Raw genomic sequence first — 11,361 nt, 5'->3', positions numbered from 1 at the left:
CACTTTTGGTCATATACCAAATGAGTTGAAAAAGGACAGATGCTGGGGAAAGGGGAACAGGTGTGTTGGAAAGGGTAAAAAAGTTTTTGTCCGTGGGTTTGGTGGTTAAGCAAAAGTATCATTTGGTGAAGAAACACCATCTGTTACGGTGGGACAGGCAGATTTAGATAAGGTGGTATATACTATGTTACCGCTATATAACGAAAATTAATAAGAAAAGAAAGAGAAAGGTATATATCCCCATCAGCAGTCAATGTCCAAAGTGCTCCCAGATGGAAAAGGAGAGGTTGGCAACGCGAAGGTTAGGTGGAGAATACAGATCTGTGTGGCTATGAAACTAATAGTTGCCTGAACCGAGTTAGACGCCACTCGGATCTGGAGACTGGGAGCCCTGTTAGCGTCACAGGGTCCACACGCCCACCCAACCCAGGAACTCCCTGTTAACATCACAGGGGCCATTCAGTACGCTGATCGTGTGCATTGGGGCCACACCTGTAGACAGCAGGCGCATCAGCAGCAGCAGGTCTGTTAATGCCACTGGGCTGCACAAGCAGGACTTGTAGGACAGGAGCTGGTCTTAACCGTTCGGCGTTGCCAACTGTGGTGGCGGCCTGTATCGACGCCCTATCCCTGCCTACCTCTGGCCTAAAGCCGCAATGGGTTCAACACATAGAGGTGTGCTCTTTCGGAGCATAATAGAAGACTGCGTACCTCCTTGTTGGCTCCAGCCCGTTTTATAACCTGGGTCCGCCCCAAACCAGGGTGGACCACAATGCACCTCCTGAGACAAAAGCAGAGTGACACGTCATGAGTGGCATAACTAGCGTCCACGACACAAACACCTCACCAGTCATCGTCTGACCATCAATAATGAGGTGACAAGTCATAGGGGCGGGCCTCTGCAAGCCATTTAGGAGTGGCCTGGCCACATCGTCAGGACACCTGATGCCCTGTGGTCTATATGGGCCCCCCACATCAGGGGCAGGGCCAAAGAGTTCATTACCGGATCTAGTCTCTGATGCAGTAAGTGTCTGAGCATGCTCAGTTGCATGAAATACATTCTCTGAAAAAAGACAATCAGTTTTAGCATGGTGTCTAGGCACAAAACAGGACTTAGACCCGGCACGGAATGCAAGTACCTGTGCAAAGAGGCTTTTCGCACTAAGTGTGGGAGCATGCGCTGTATCCCGAAATGAAGACTTAGCTTCAGGAATGGCACAGTCAGGCTGAGCATACTCACTAGGCGAAACACTGTAGTTAGGCTGCAGCTGGGGTAAATCGGCACACGCATGCACACTAGCTGCCTCTCCACACTTACACGCTCTTCGGGTGTGGACTTGGAGATGCTGTCTATGAACAGAAGGAGAAGCTAAAGGAAGCCTCACTTTCTATCCCTCCGAATGATCAAATGCAGCAATGAATTCCCTGAGTTTGCTATAAAATTAGCGTAGCAAAATGTGCATGAGGGTGTCATGCAGAGGTGCTGCAAATAGATTTGCAGCAGTGGGACACTAATGGAAGTCCAACAGCCAGTTCTTGTATGCCACTAAATGGCAGTATTTTTTGCTATCATTATAGCTTATTAAAAACAGAGCAGGAAGGTGTCCTGCACAGGTGCTAGAAATAGCTTGGCACCAGAGGGACAATAATGAAATACAACAGCCAGTTCTATGATGCCACTAAATGGCAGTATTTTTTGCTATCATTATAGCTTATTAAAAACAGAGCAGGAGGGTGTCCTGCACAGGTGCTAGAAATATCTTTGCACTAGTGGGACAATACAGAAGTCCAACAGCCACTTTTAGGATGCCACTAAGTTCACTCAGTGTTTGCTAGTATAATGGCTTAGTAACAATGAGTTTGAGTGTGCAATGCAGGCAGACGTGCTGCAAATATCTTTGCACTAGTGGGACAATACAGAAGTCCAACAGCCACGTTTAGGATGCCACTAAGTTCACTCAGTGTTTGCTAGTATAATGGCTTAGTAATGGCTTAGTAACAATGAGTTTGAGTGTGCAAAGGGCAGGAGGGTACAGTGGCAGGGTTGTGGGTCTCTGGGTAGAGGAAAGGAAGCCTGCCTTTCTATCCCTCCTAATGGGGAAATGCAGCAAGGAAATCCCTGACCTTAGCTACACAGACGCTGTCATCTTGTGTAGCTGTTAAACTCTGTTTTCACGGACCTGTCACCTATGGCTCTGACCCTGCCGGTATGAGCCCTTAAAAGGACTGATAGAAACTTCTATCCCTATTCTGTACAGCGCTGTGTATAGAGCGTACACAGCAGTATCGGCGATAGGAGCTGCGCCAGTGATGACTGACACCAAGGATGCAGAAGGCAGATAATGGCGTCCTGGAGGAAAATGTCCGGTTTTATAATGCAGGGACATGTGACATGGACATCCTATCACACATGCCGTTGCTTCTCTGGCTAAAAGTCACTTAGCTGTGTATGTGTCTGGGATTGGCTGACATGCTGGCCCGCCCCACTACACGCGCGCGCTTAGGGAAGGAAGACAAGGGAAAAAAAAAAAAAGGTGATCGCCATTATCCATACAGCAGTGATCTGAATGCGCTGTTCCCGCACACTATACACTGAAATGTCATAATAGTGTGAGTCACAGAGTGACTTACACTATGACAGCGGAAAGCCAGCTAGGAATTAGCTGGTAATTTTGCTGCTAGAACCGTTCTCGAACGTATCTAGAACTATCGAGCTTTAGCAAAAGGCTTGAGTTCTAGTTCGATCTAGAACAACCCCCAAAATCACTCGAGCCGCGAACTGGAGAACCACGAACCGCGCTCAACTCTAGTCAGTATGTGGTGGTCTATCTGGATGACATCCTGATTTTTTCTCCTGATGCTACGTCACGTGTCCAATTTGTTTGCACTGTATTACAGAGACTCACGGAGAATTCCAAATTTGCTAAATATGAGAAATGTGCTTTTTTTTATAATGAGGTTAATTTCCCGGGTTATATATTGTCTGCAGAAGGCTTCCACATGGATTCCTCTAAGCTACAGTCGATTAAGGAGTGGGTGCAACCCAAGTCACTGAAAGCCTTGCAGCGTTTCCTTGGGTTTGCAAATTATTATTGCAAATTTATTCGAGATTTTTCAAAAATCACCAAACCGCTCACCGATTTGGCTAAAAAAGGGGCTGATGTGGTTAATTGGAAGCCAGAGGCAATCCATGCCTTCTCTAAATTAAAAGAATGGTTTTTGTCAGACCCAATTATGGTTCAGCCTAACCTTCTGCATCCGTTTATTGTAAAAGTCGATGCATCCGAGTTTGGAGTGGGGGCAGTGCTATCCCAAGGTACTCCATCTCTCACTCAGCTTTGTCCTTGTGCCTTCTTTTCCTGCAAATTTTCTCCCACTGAGAGAAACTATGATTTTGGTAATCGTGAGCTGTTAGCTATTAAATGGGCCTTCAAGGACTGGCAACACTTCCTCGAGGGCGCCAAACATAAGGTCACAATCATCACAGACCATAAGAACCTCACTTATCAGGAATCTGCTAAGAGACTCAATCCTAGGAAAGCTAGGTGGGCATTGTTCTTCTCCAGATTTGATTTTGTGGTAACGTTCCAGCCCAGTACCAAGAACAAAAGAGCTGATGCACTTTCCCATTGCTTCTGTCCCTCTCAGTTGGAAAACATTGAACCAGTCCCTAATATAGCTAAAGGCATTATTTTATCATTGGTATCCTTAGATTTGATAGAACAGATCCGTAATGCGCAAGACCAGGCCCCTGAAACCACTCCTGACTGTTTGTTGTTCCATCACTTCGCCTACGGGTACTTCTGGAATCCCATAATTCTGTCCTTGCAGGTCACGCTGATATAGGCAATACCCTCCAACTCGTAACCAGGAATCTTTGGTGGCCAACCGTAGCAAATGACTCTAAGGAATACATACTGGCCTGTGAAACTTGTGCTCGAGCAAAGGTAACCTGTACCCATCCCGCTGGATTTCTCCAGTCCTTACCTATTCAAGGAAGTACTTGGAACCATCTCTCCATGGACTTCATCACTGACCTCCCACCCTTGGAAGGGAAGACTTGTATCTGGGTAGTAGTGGATAGGTTCAGCAAACAGTGTAATTTTGTTCCATTGTCCGGATTGCCTAATTCTGAAACTCTAAGCAGGTTCTTACATAGTTCCATAGTTACTTAGGTTGAAAAAAGACCTAGGTCCTTCTAGTTCAACCTTCGTCCACCAGTTCTACATTTGGTCACTAAGTCATTTATAACCAACAATGTTGTGTGTACTAAGGAAATCATCTGACTATGCAAGCTGGAAAAAACACTGGAGGCTATGATGGATGAAGTGGTTGCTCCGGAGGAAGAGGAGGAAACATTGACTCATTTATGTGGGCTGTCCTCCACACAGGGTTCTGAGGTATGGTTTCGGAGCCAAAAGCGGCCATCTACCCAACTTTCCAGCCAGAAGACAATTTTGGAGGAAGAGGAAGAGTCACCGTCTGCCCAGCAGGGTGGTCGGGAAGTTAGCTCAGGGGCATCACTGCAGCGTGGCTGAGGGAAAACAGAGCAGTCAGTCCACACACCTGCTATTGAGGCAGCCATGATCCAATACATGCTGTTGTGCCTGTGCAATGACCCTTGAGTTGCAAAGATTCCGACCAGTGGTGACTACTAGGTGGTGACCCTGCTGGACCCACGCCACAAAGACCAAGTAGCAGTGCTATTTTCGCCACTGGAGCAGGATCCAAAAATGTGTGAATATAAGTCTAAGCTGTGTAATGATGTACTTTAGACATTCCCACCGGACATTGGGTGATCGTTGGAACAACAGGGCAGCATGGGAGGAGAAGAAGGAAGAAGAAGTGAACAAAGCATCGGTTGCACCAGCCACACCTCGGGAGAGAGGGTCATCATGTCAGTAATTTGGTAACAATTCATTTGCAGCCCTCCACACCATCCAGCAACACCATGTGCTATGGTGTGTATTTCCAGGAGTCAAAGTTTAGCAAACATGGTAGATGAGTATATTTCTATACATATCTCAGTGCTATCTGATGGTTATAGACCATTTAACTTCTGAGTGGCAAAATTGAATACATGGCCTGAGCTTGCATAATATGCTTTGGCGATTCTGTTGTACACATGTAATGTGATTTCTTGACCTGATGACGAAGACTTGATCTTTGAAATGTGTTGACGTAATAAATGTCACGTGCCTATATTGCTATTTACTTATTACGGCATTAACCCCTTCTTCTTTACAACTACACAAAAAAGTTTATAACAATTTAAGTATATTTAATACTGTGTGTGCCTGTGTGTGTATATACAGTGTATATATATATATATATATATATATATATATATATATATATATATATATATATATATATATATAAAATGTATTTTTTTTTAACCAGTACAGTGAAGATTTTTGCAGAAGTGTACCTGGGTGATAGAAACAGTATTATTATTATTATTATTATATAATAGCTACATTGATAAAGCTATTTTACAAATAAACAAAATATTAAGGATACCATATGAAAATCTAAACTTTCCTTCAACTACAATCTTTAATAACCGGAAATATATTCCTATTTTGCAAAATGTATTGAAGGATGAATTCAAAGTCACTACTTAGATACTATGATCATAAATGCAATATTACTATTTACATCCTTCTGGATTGTAATGAATATTTTTCTGATATTTAATGGTTTTGTAGATTAAAATGTTCTGTGGAGCACATTTAACTTTTGTAAAATAAGAGACTGTTTGCATAATGGACAGGAAAAAGAAGGTTTCTTCAGTGACTAGGCAGAGATGAGTCACAATAAGGTCATTTTGAATAAGTGCAAGCTGTTAGTGCAGGCATAAAAGACAAATCAGAAGTGCACAATAAGCTTTCAAAGTGAGCAATTTTCTGCTGTGTCAATAAAAGAACAGTGTACAGGAGTGACATCTCCTAATGTCATGTAGTCATCTGTACTTCCTGATTATGCCAGCATCTCAGTAACGTTTAACCAGCACACATACAGATTCTGCTAGGGTGAAAATGTTTCAGTAAAACTGATAGTTCTGCACAATTTACTTTATTGCAATGATGTAAAATGAAAAATAAGCCTTTTCGGAGCTCCACTCAGGAAAGCACAATGCTACTCATCAATCATAATATCATTAAAGGAAACAGGAAAACGTTGCATGATATTTTCTAAAATAATGTATACATTTTATAGCAAAATAAAAACAGTAAACAGATATATGTGATAAATAATAATACATAAATAATTAAAATTCAATTACATAAATTAAAAAAACTGTTTTAGAGCCCCCTCTAGTCATAAGCAAATACTAAAATATTTGGGTTCGAACTATTTGGTCCAAAAACCTTGTACTATTTGTAGGATACTAAAATATTTAATTTAATTTTTTATAACTGAATTTTATCAACTGATACATTTTTTTGTCACATTATGTGTTCTTTATATGTCCATCCATTTTAATTTAAATTATTAAAAGTGTATGCTTTACCCAGCACCAATCCTGTTGTCCACATTTTCTCCGTCCTCTATATACTATTCCAGTATTCATTATGAATAACGAATTTAATGCAAGCCAATGGGGAATCGGAGCATATTTCTGGGAAATCTTCCAGAAAAATGGTTGGGTTCCCCAGTAACTTGCATTAGGTTAATTAGTTGTGAAAAATACTGGAATTGTACTCGGTATTCAGGTTGAATAATCCAAACTTAAATATTTTACTATTTGCTTATCACTAGCCCCCTCTATTTGCCAAAAATAGAGATCTGTTTTATAGTAAGAGGTTTTTCTTTGTATCAGGCTGGAGTCATACTTGCGAGAGACTGACGCGAGTCTCGTATCACATCACCCGGCATAACCTGCCACCCTCCATAAAGGAGAGTCTCAGCTGCACAGAAATACATGCAGCCAACCGGCCTGTCAGGAAAGTGTGCAGCCTTGCCGGGTGATGCGATGTGAGACTTGCGCAAGTCTCTTTCAAGTGTGACTCCGGCCTGATATATTTGGCTCATTTTGGGCATATTATAATGATTCATCTGTCCTGCAGGTGAAATGAAGATTCCTTATCTGTTTCTTCAGGCTGTAACAGCTGCATTTAATGAGTAAAGCTGTGAGATCTGCAGTCTGTTTATTGTTGAAAGACCTGTTATGTGGTAAGGGGTGATTCCAAATCTGATGAGCCCTTTACCTGAATAAAGTGCTTTGCTAAAAAATAAATAACTTAATTCACAAATAAACTTAATTTATTGGCATAATAGTCAATAACTGCTATCACTTAAAGTCATAGCTCTTACTGTTTGTATGATGAATTTTATGAATTTTGCTTCAAAAAGAAAAAAAATATCTAATTTATTTTGTACGACTTTCTCCAATGCATTATATCATGAGGTACTGTTATTACAGTAGTAGATACAATATGGTTAATGGTTCAGGTCTAAGGTAAAAAAACTAAAGAATGATAATAACTGAGTTTATTTTTATATCTTACTATGAGAGATGAGCTAAGTGATTCTTAACAAAATTAATTTTCTACCAAATTTCCAAAAACTTTTTAGCAATTTGATTAGTAGAAATAGTGCAGTTGGACGGATGCAATTTTGTTCACTTCTAAGGGCCGGGAAGTTTATTCCTGCACTTTCTTCAATTGACTCCTCTACCTCCTCTCTACAGGCCTCTGATGCTGTCATTCTTCAGAGGTTTCATGATGCCCCATGTGTGTTGTGACACATGTCAATGATGCAAAGTCGTAGCACTCCATGTAAAAATGGGCTTAGTGAAAACCGGCAACACCAGAGTGTCACGCAACCAGTGTGGCTAGCGCATCCAGACCAACAGATGTCTGAAGCACCACAAAAAACACCTAACAACTACACTTCAAACAAGGGAAAACACCAGGAACACAATAACAACAGTGGCCCCTGGCGCTAGTGAGAGGGTAAAAGGACACCTAAACCTGGCATGATACCCTTCACTCCTAGTCAGACCCTATACAGGCTCTGCACCTATTGCTGAGCAGGAATACCTGAAGCCCTAAAAATCCCTACTATAGTCCTAGCTAAGAAGTGGGTGGTACGGCTCACTAGGCTCACTAATACAACAAGAGGGTAGGTGAGACAAACAGGGGAATACAACCAAAAAATGGAGAAGAACCAACATCAGGTCAAATCCTCAGCAGCTCCTTCACCAACGGGGGCCAGCATATCATTGGCTTTGTATAATCAGCAAGGACTGCTGGGAAACCTAGCTATTTAAACACAAGGGGGTGTGGCTACAGTTGACCGTAAGTGTAGGAGAGTTGCCAGCAGAAAAACTGCCACTAACTACTTCAGGACCAAATATGACAAAACCACATTTAAATGCAGAATCCCCATATAGAGATGAGGGGTTGCAGTCTAAAAGCTGTCATAGTCTCCAAATATAGGGAGACTACCGTGACACAGAGGCCTGGTGGTAGAATAAGATAGAGGAAGGCAGGGGAGAGAAGACAGAAGTGACAGCAGACAGAGAAGCTGTCTTTCACAGGTTTTAGTAGTATTATTGTGTTGAAGAGAGATACGTATAAAAGATTTTCTTTTTAACCCCTTCTCAGTATTTGCACTTGGTTTACTCAATACTAATTCAGTTTGCAATCCATATTTGAATTTTGGCATATTTGCTCATCTGTAATTGTTACCACAGTGCAACTTTTATATCACAAGAAGTTTTAAAATGGTTCTTTTGAAAATTGTATAACAAAGGTAGAAGAAATGCAAATCTTAAGCTTGATAAGATGCTGTAAAATGAGCAATATGTTTTGCTAAGCTTTCACTAACAGCTTGAAGCCAGAAATAGTTTTGTTATATATGGTACTTTATAGATCACTCAGGAGTATTAAATCTTCAAGCACAAGGAAATGTTCAATAGTATATATATATATAGCTACTAGTACATGTATATATCTGCCTCTTTCAGTTATTTCCTTTCCTTTTAATAATGTTGCTGCTAGACCATTCCAAATAAATAAGAATATTAGCATTCTATGAAGTTATAAGAATTACAATATATGTATTTTCCAAGCATAAAATTGCATATAACATGCCAGGGAAAATACTATTAATAAAAAGAACAGTATAGCTTCATATAACGGCTGCAACTGCTGCAAAGGACAACAGTTTTAACTATATTTTCTATCTCAGCGCAGAAAATAAAAATATGTATTCTAAAATAAATTATTTAATTAATTAACTAATTGAATTTAACATAATAGGATATATTTGTTCATATATTTATTCATTAGGCACTGTAAAATGTTCATTGCACATTGCTGCTAAAGAAACTTTAGAATTTGTTCTCTTATTTAAAGCAGAAGATATAAAATTTCCAGCTTCCATGACTTTGTAGAGGTCAACACCCTGGGAACAGAAAGAAACCAAGAGGTAAGTAAATAAATATATAATAATAAAGTTTTCTTTATTTTCAGGACTCTAAAAGATTGTAGATTTACATTGAAGGCATCAAAACATAGTTACATAATTACTTAGGTTGAAAAAAGACCTAGGTCCATCTAGTTCAACCTTCCTCCACCAGTTCTACATTTAGTCACTAAGTCATTTATAACCAACAATGTTTTGTGTAGTGAGGAAATCATCCAGCCCTTTTTTAAAAGCTGTTATAGTATCTGCCATTACTACCTCTTGTGGTAGGGCATTCCACAGTCTGACCGCTCTAACTGTAAAGAACCCTTTCCTATTTAGGTGTCGGAATCGCTTTTCTTCCACTCGCAGTGAGTGCCCCCTGGTCCTTAGTATTGTTTTTGGAAGAAATAAGTCATGTGCCAGTCCTTTATATTGACCACACATGTATTTATACATATAAATGAGATCTCCTCTGAGACGTCTTTTTTCTAAGCTAAACATATCTAACTTTTTCAACCTGTCATCATATGGGAGGCCTTCCATTCCTTGTAATAGTCTAGTTGCCCACCTTTGAACTGACTCTAACTTCTGAATGTCCTTTTTAAAATGTGGAGCCCAAAACTGGATCCCGTATTCCAGATGTGGCCTTACAAGTGATTTATAGAGGGGTAACAATATGTTGGGATCACGGGATCTAATCTCTCTTTTTATACACCCTAAAATCTTGTTTGCTTTAGCAGCTGCTGCTTGACATTGAGTGCTGCTGCTCAGCTTATTTGTAATGAGAATACCCAAGTCCTTCTCCTGTTCTGTAGTCCCGAGTTTACTTCCATTTAATGTATACGCAGCTATAGGATTACTCCGTCCTAGGTGCATTACTTTACATTTATCAACATTAAATCTCATTTGCCAAGTATCTGCCCATTCTGACATCTTATCCAGATCTTTTTGTAATATTGTACTATCCAGGTCAGTTTTTAATATCCTACATAGTTTGGTGTCATCGGCAAAGACTGACACTGTACTATCAATCCCATCCACAAGGTCATTAATAAAGAGAGTAAAAAGAATCGGTCCAAGCACAGATCCCTGCGGCACCCCACTGCTGACTATAGCCCATTTAGAGAATGTACCATTTATGACTACTCTTTGTTTCCTATCTTTTAGCCAATTCCTTACCCAGTTGCATATTGTGTCCCCTAGTCCTTGCTTCTGGAGCTTTAGTATAAGGCTATTATGTGGTACAGTATCAAATGCCTTTGCAAAGTCCAAATAAATCACATCAGCTGCATTACCAATATCCAGGTTTGAACTTACCCCCTCATAGAACCCCAACAGGTTGGTTAGACACGACTTATCTTTCATGAATCCATGCTGTTTGTCAGTTATCATATTATTTTCTGCAATATATTTTTGCATGTCATCCCTTAAAATGCCCTCAAAAACTTTGCATACTACTGATGTCAGGCTTACTGGACGGTATTTGCCTGGATCTACCCTCTTACCTTTCTTAAATATCGGTACCACATCAGCAATCCTCCAATCCTAAGGCACCAACCCCGTTACAAGTGAGTCTAAAAAGATGAGATACAGCGGTCTGTCGATTACGGAGCTCAATTCCCTCAATATTCGTGGATGAATGCCATCTGGCCCTGGGGATTTGTCAATGTTTAATTTACTCAGACGTAGGCGTACTTCATCTTGTGTTAAATTAATTATATCGGGTGGTGGACTTTGATTTTTCACTTGTTGAATGATCCCTGGTACAGTCAGTTCCTTGGTGAATACAGATGAGAAATGCCTATTTAATATCTCAGTCTTTTGTTTGTCCTCTATAACTAACTTGTTATTATATTTTAAGGGTCCGATACTATCCTTTGTGTTCCTTTTGGCATTAATGTATTTATAAAAGATTTTGGGATTTATTTTAATGTCATTGGC

At 40.4% G+C, this 11,361-nt stretch overlaps 1 protein-coding gene across 1 annotated transcript in view; it reads right to left on the bottom strand.

Moving 5' to 3' along the window:
* Window positions 1-6,193: 6,193 nt before the first annotated feature.
* HMGCLL1 (3-hydroxy-3-methylglutaryl-CoA lyase like 1) overlaps window positions 6,194-11,361 on the bottom strand; it is a 199,066-nt gene continuing 193,898 nt past the window's right edge. The window contains exon 10 of the mRNA XM_075340297.1: window positions 6,194-9,417. Coding sequence (XP_075196412.1) covers window positions 9,292-9,417 — 126 coding nt within the window. The 3' untranslated portion in view covers window positions 6,194-9,291. The remainder of the gene's footprint in view (window positions 9,418-11,361) is intronic.

This window comes from Anomaloglossus baeobatrachus, chromosome 3 (assembly GCF_048569485.1).
Source record: "Anomaloglossus baeobatrachus isolate aAnoBae1 chromosome 3, aAnoBae1.hap1, whole genome shotgun sequence".
Classification (NCBI taxonomy): Eukaryota; Metazoa; Chordata; class Amphibia; order Anura; family Aromobatidae; genus Anomaloglossus; species Anomaloglossus baeobatrachus.
The sequence above is the reverse complement of the archived record's forward strand: the minus strand, read 5'-3'. Positions and strand labels throughout refer to the sequence as shown.